This window comes from Glycine soja, chromosome 5, assembly GCF_004193775.1.
Source record: "Glycine soja cultivar W05 chromosome 5, ASM419377v2, whole genome shotgun sequence".
Classification (NCBI taxonomy): Eukaryota; Viridiplantae; Streptophyta; class Magnoliopsida; order Fabales; family Fabaceae; genus Glycine; species Glycine soja.
Window position 1 is genome coordinate 5,228,988 of NC_041006.1, and position 6,256 is coordinate 5,235,243.

The 6,256-nt window shown below is 37.7% G+C and overlaps 1 protein-coding gene across 1 annotated transcript; it reads right to left on the reverse strand.

Annotated features, from left to right (window-relative positions):
- Window positions 1-1,079: 1,079 nt before the first annotated feature.
- LOC114413823 (protein NRT1/ PTR FAMILY 6.3-like) lies at window positions 1,080-2,761 on the reverse strand. Its single transcript, XM_028378349.1, has 3 exons — window positions 2,592-2,761; window positions 1,439-2,403; window positions 1,080-1,275 (listed from the first exon to the last, which is right to left on the reverse strand). The coding sequence occupies exons 2-3, from the start codon at window positions 1,900-1,902 to the stop codon at window positions 1,080-1,082; spliced, it is 660 nt and encodes a 219-aa protein (XP_028234150.1). The 5' UTR covers window positions 1,903-2,403; window positions 2,592-2,761.
- Between the last annotated feature and the right edge of the window lie 3,495 nt (window positions 2,762-6,256).

Sequence of the window (6,256 nt, forward strand, 5' to 3'; positions counted from 1 at the left end):
CAACCCCTGCCAATTCCGAGTGGGGTTTGGGAAGACGTTTCAATGGATTTTATTACCCATTTACCACCATCTCACGGCTTCACGGTTGTGCTCGTCGTCGTCGACCGTTACTCCAAGGGTGTTCATTTCGGAGCCCTCCCAACCCACTACTCCGCCTTTAAGGTTGCCTCTCTATTCCTCGATATGGTCTGCAAGCTCCACGGCTTTCCCCGGAGCATCGTTTCTGACCGCGACCCCGTCTTCATCAGCTCCTTCTGGCGGGAACTTTTCCGGCTAAGCGGTACACGGCTGCGCATGAGTACGGCCTATCATCCTCAGTCCGATGGACAGACCGAGGTAATGAACCGCATCTTGGAACAGTACTTGCGTGCCTTCGTCCACTCTCAACCCTCTCAGTGGTTCCGTTTCCTTCCCTTGGCCGAGTGGTCCTACAACACCTCCTTACACTCCGGGTCCGGTTACACCCCCTTTGAAGTAATTTACGGGAAACCGCCGCCGTCCCTCCCACAGTACCTTGCCGGAACATCTAACAACGAGGCCGTTGACTCCTTGTTGACTTCTCGACAGGAACTCCATGACACTCTCCAGCGCCGTCTCCTCAAGGCACAGGCTTCTATGAAGGTCCACGCTGATTCTAAACGCCAGGACATTACTTTCGAGCCTGGCCAATGGGTATACGTGAGGTTACGCCCATTCCGGCAACGTTCCATGCATATCACTATGAACCCCAAGCTTTCCAAGCGCTATTTTGGGCCTTTTCAAATCATTGCTCGCGTGGGACAAGTTGCCTATCACCTTCGTCTTCCCGCAGCCGCCCGCATCCACCCTGTCTTCCATTGCTCCCTCCTCCGTCCTCACCATGGACCGCTTCCCCCTTCAACCGATAACTGGCCCCTACAAGTTATTGACCATAAGCCCGTCCCTCAGCCCTTATCCTTCCTCGCAACCAAAACTGACCATTCTACGTCTCCCCCAACCCGTTACGTGCTCACCCAGTGGTTAGGCCAACCTCCTGAGGACACATCATGGGAGCCATGGCAGGAGCTTCGTACCACCTACCACCTTGAGGACAAGGTGGTTTATAATAGACCCCACAGCAGAACCCAACCCCGCAGAACCCAACCCCGCAGAACCCAACCCCACAGCAGAACCCAACATATCAGAAAGGCCCAAACGAGCAACCAAGCAACCAAATTACCTTCAGGATTATGAAGTCTGAAGTGGGAAGCATTCGCGCGCCAATATCCAAGCTCAACACCAAAAGCACCAACGAATCTGTTGCAACCATTTATAATAATAATAATTAGTAAATTGGAATATTGATAAAGTTGTTAGAGTTTGTTAGAAAAGCTGTTATTACAGAGTTGTATATAAGAAGGTTGCTGATATCAATGAAATACACAGAGAAATTTATCCCAATTCTTATCTCAGGAGGTACCTTGTCCTCGAAACAAGGAGTTGAGCATCCTCTGCTTCTATCACACACACACTTATCCCGTATCCCCAGTACCTCCCTATGTGATCCTGAATGTACACAAGAACCGTCACCGCGGTCAGTGTCCCCAGGCTTATGAAGAACACGAACCAGTTGAAGAATTTCAGCATCTGCTTCTTCTCTCCCTTGTCCGAATCGTCGAACTGGTCCGTGCCGAAGCCTGAGACGCTGGATTTCAAGCCTCCAATGCCGAGGGATGTGGTGTAGAGGGCTATGTAGAGCACCATTAGCTGCATGTTGTTTGCTGACATGCAGCATCTGGTGGCGTCTCTTATGCATTTTGGAGGGTGCAGGCTTGGGATTATTGTTGATATGGTCAATATTGTCACACCATGAAAACATATTTTGTAAAGATCTAAAAATAGAAATATTAACCAAACACATATAAAAAAAAAATGGAGGTTCATATCTATTTGTTAGGTTGTCCGAAATTTTAATGATTTGTCTGATGTATGACACATATTTAAGTATTATTAATTATTTATTATAAATTAAAACAATTGAATATATGTGATGTAAAAATTGAGATAATCGACTTTTAATAGTCCAAAACTACTTGATATCGGGTGATCTTAAGTATGGTCTTAAATTGCAATCGTGGTTACAGTGAGTGCAAAAATATTTATGTTGTGATTTGTGAGCAATTGTGGGAAAATAAAACTGATACATAATTCGACAAATGCTGTCGCGATGCAATTGCAATGAGTTAAAAAAATATCTTTACATTGTGGCTGCAATTTAAACCTATGCTCTTGTGTATAAATGAAAAAATAAAGGGCTAAAGCTCTGCGTCGAATTGGATGCAAAATAAGATGAATCAAACTTATAGAAACTAAATGAACTGTTAAACGTTGCAATAATGTCTTACAGTGGCTTGAACGGTTGCGAAGATGGCAATAGTGAGGTATCTGTCAATCAGAGAATAAAGGCAATATTGAAAAATCTAGTAACTCATAATCCGTATGTATATAATATTAGAAAGAGTACAGTAACAATGTTTTGTTTGAATAGAATAATTGAATATCTTGCTTTGGCTTTGTACGTTTTGAAAGTAATTAATAATAGATAATAGACAAGGGATCGAATGGTCACAAACCTGCCGATAAAAGTGTCAGCTACAAAACCACCGAACAAACAGAGCATTAAAGAGGTTCCCATGAAGTTGGTGACCGTGTTGGCAGAGTTAGCACTGCCCAAATGCATCGTACCCGTCAAATATGTCGCCAAATTCACGGCAACACCCATTGTCGTTAACCTCTCACATGCTTCCACTCCTGAAAATAGTACATCAAAGACAACCAAAGGAAACAAATTAACAACCTATGTGAATAACACTGTCTTTGCTTCTCACAGATACAAGGATCTATGCTGGGACGAGAAGAGTAAATCTTAATCATATAACTAAAAAAAAAGTGAATGGTTAAGATTACAATAATTTAATTAAAATAATTTTGACTATTTATATATGATATGATTTGTATCTAGAGACAAAAAATCATGGCCGCGGCGGTCCAGCCACCGGTTTTGGACCTCTCTGCTGGGCGACCTTTGTAGTCGCAGGCATCTGGGATGGTTTTCCCTGGTGTTTGAGGGAGAGTGTTCATCAGAGGAAGGGATATGAATGGTGTGAACTAAAATGCTAGTGATTAGGTATGCATGCCACAACGAGGGGGTTGAGGTTTTCATATAGTTTCTATATTTTAACGTGAAATAATTGTACCTATGTTTAATATTTATATATAATTACGTTAGTTTTTTTTATAAAAATGTATTAAAAAGAGTGATAAAGAATATGCTTTTAGCATTATTTTATAGTATTTTATTTATATAAGTATTTTACAAATAGAAAATGATGTATGAATACTATTATGACACTCAATAATTAGAGAGAGAAAGAGGAATATATATATATATATTGATATATTGTAGTAGAAAAAGGGGAGTGAAGGAAAATAATGTGTTGACATGGGATAATGGAGAGTGTTTTTAACCTAAAATAATAGCATTTCAAGATGCTCCATCAACGATGATTTCCAAAAATTCATCGTAGAAGAAAATGCGATGCCAATATTATAATTAAAATGAAATATGCGATGTGAGGTTTAACAAAATTGTCGTGATTGACTATGTTTAATGAGATTTTTTTGTTTACGAATTGACTATGTTTAATGAGATTTTTTTGTTTACGAAAATTGTTGTGGTCTTTTCGAGTTCAATGACGGTTATTGTAAAACCGTCATAAAAATACATGGATGAGGTCACGCACTTCTCTAGGTCTCTCTCAGCCTCTCACTACTTAGCCTCTAGGTCTCTCTCTCTCAGCCTCTCGCGCTCTTCACAAATCATTTGTTGCCGTCGTGGTGTCACCTCTGTTGTGGTGTCTCTGCCATGCTGCTAGTTCCGTGCCTCTGTCCTACATGCCAGAGTTCCTCTCTCTCGTGCTCTCTCTATGTCCTCTGTCCTTCGTGCCAGAGAACCTATATCTTCAATTCCTTACTTCAAAACCCGATACCAAGGACTTGTATGTAGTTACAAAATCCATTATCAAGCACTTTTTATATCCAAATTATATCGTGAATACCAAATTCCTTTCATTAGCTAAAGTTCTGAGTTAGTCATATACCAAGGGAACTCATGGAGGTATGTGGAGAAGAAAAAAGTTTGATTTAGATGGAACTAAGGATGATAAAGACTTCCCCTGGTGGTGTTTGGACTCTGTATTGAATAATCGATACCTAGCTTCTAGAGAAAATGTGAAGTAATTAACGTTTTGCCTTCCTGTACACTCTCATTGTTTGGTGGAACCCATGGTTGTAGTAGCAAGGAAGAAAACTTGTTTGAACTTACATTTATTATGAGCATGGTTGGCCGATTTCCTTTTTTTTTTTAATCTCCTCTTTTTCTTGCTAAAATCCATTATCGTAGGCTTATTCTGATGTTTGAACTTGACTCTGGATAGTCATATACATGATGGTACTTTAACTATGAGGTTTGGACTGAATGCATCATGCCTTGTGATTGGCATTTAGTTCTTGTTATTATCAACATAATATTATCTTTGGTCTTAAGAAAAAAAAAAACTATGAAAACTTGGCGTTTTGGTTGGAGGTTCATTCATTCTGAACATTCTCTATATAAGTTAGGAATCTTCATCATATTAATGCACAGAAATATGTTAAAATTAATTTACTTTTTGCATCAAGGAAATGTTGTGAAGGGTCTAAAATAATTTCCATGTTTAAGAGTAAATCTAATTCCATTTGTGCTTGCCTCCCTTTTATGTGTTATAAAATATTTCATGCCAATTTGATAGTCATGTAAAGATTTTATACTTCTAAGAAATTAGTGATCAAATTCATGTAATGATCATGCTCTAGCTATCAACCTTTATCCTTTTCATTTGTATGAGACATTGATTAGGTTCCTTATGTTTGAATTTGCTACCAGTGCTTTAATATTTACAAGTGTATTACTTAATTTTATGCACGAGGAGGTATTTGACCACTTTTTATTTTGCTATTATATGGATAAGATGTTATAAATCTGTAACACCATAAGTCTATAACAAAGTCTGTAGCCATAATAAGTCTGTAACACCGGAAGTCTATAACAAGGAGATTTTTTCTACCCTTCATAGTTTTTCTACGCTTCAACTTTTTAAGGTTATCAGGGTACTCTGGTTCAAAATGGTTGGGAAGATAGTTCTCAAGACTTCCACATTTCCTGTATCTTGAAATTGACAAATGATATGTGTGGCACAATTGCCTCTGCCACATCAGTTGATAAATGATAACATATGCCGTTCTTAAAAATGCAATCTTTATTTGGCTTAGTTTAAGAATTTGAGTAGAAATGGTTATATAAAAAAATTATACTTGTTGAATGAAAATTGTTGGTTTTCCTTCCTGCTCAAATTTATCGAATTTGAAGCATCAAATTTAAAAATAATACAAAAATGAGCATATTCTTTTAACTTAATATTGGCCCACTTTATGAATTTACCACTTGGGTATATATGACTAGGGTGAAATTTGAGTTCATGTCAAAGGTTTATTTATAGTGAACGAGAAAAGTCTGGTAGGCTTGAATCATATCAGAATTGGTCTTGGTATAGAGCTATGGTGAATTTTGAATTTGTAGATTGGAGAAAGGTATATTGACCAGAGGAATTGACTTTGATGATGTTTACTCGGCTGTTTGATGGCAAGACCATTACGAAAGCTGCATAAGCTTCGTTGTAAAGTAATTTGTTGCCATGATGCTGAATGTGAGGCATTTATATCTGGTCTAAGGTTCTCTACATGCATAATATGTTACATGGAAAGATTATGCTATTATCTTATCATACTAAGATATATATGTAGAAAAATTGCTTTTAAATCTTCATGTTTTTAAATATTTTTTAAACAAAAAATAACATATTTTAAGATGATATAAAAATGATTTACTAAGATATTTATTTTTCACTATAGTGAATAAAAAATGGTTAAAAATCATTGTAAAAAATGTTAAAAATATCATATTTAAAAAACTTTTTGTAGTAATGATTTGAGATGTCCTCATAAGCATACCCTTTACAAATACATTCTCAATAGGACAAAAGACAATTAAGTTATTTCATTCTTATCGTACAAAAGATATTTTCTTTTCATATGCGCCGATGGAATGGGCTGCACATGACTAGGATTTCTATTAAAATGTTCATCTAGCCTATGACTAACCAATCCTTTGTAAGAATTATATGACAAATTGAAACACTCA

Bases quoted from the DNA above. Each gene is read 5' to 3' on its own strand.
- LOC114413823 (XM_028378349.1), bottom strand. From the start codon at position 1,902: ATGAACCTCCATTTTTTTTTTATATGTGTTTGGTTAATATTTCTATTT. The intron at 1,276-1,438 runs GTACCTCCTGAG...TGGTTGCAACAG, and splicing joins CTCCTTGTTTCGAGGACAAG to ATTCGTTGGTGCTTTTGGTG.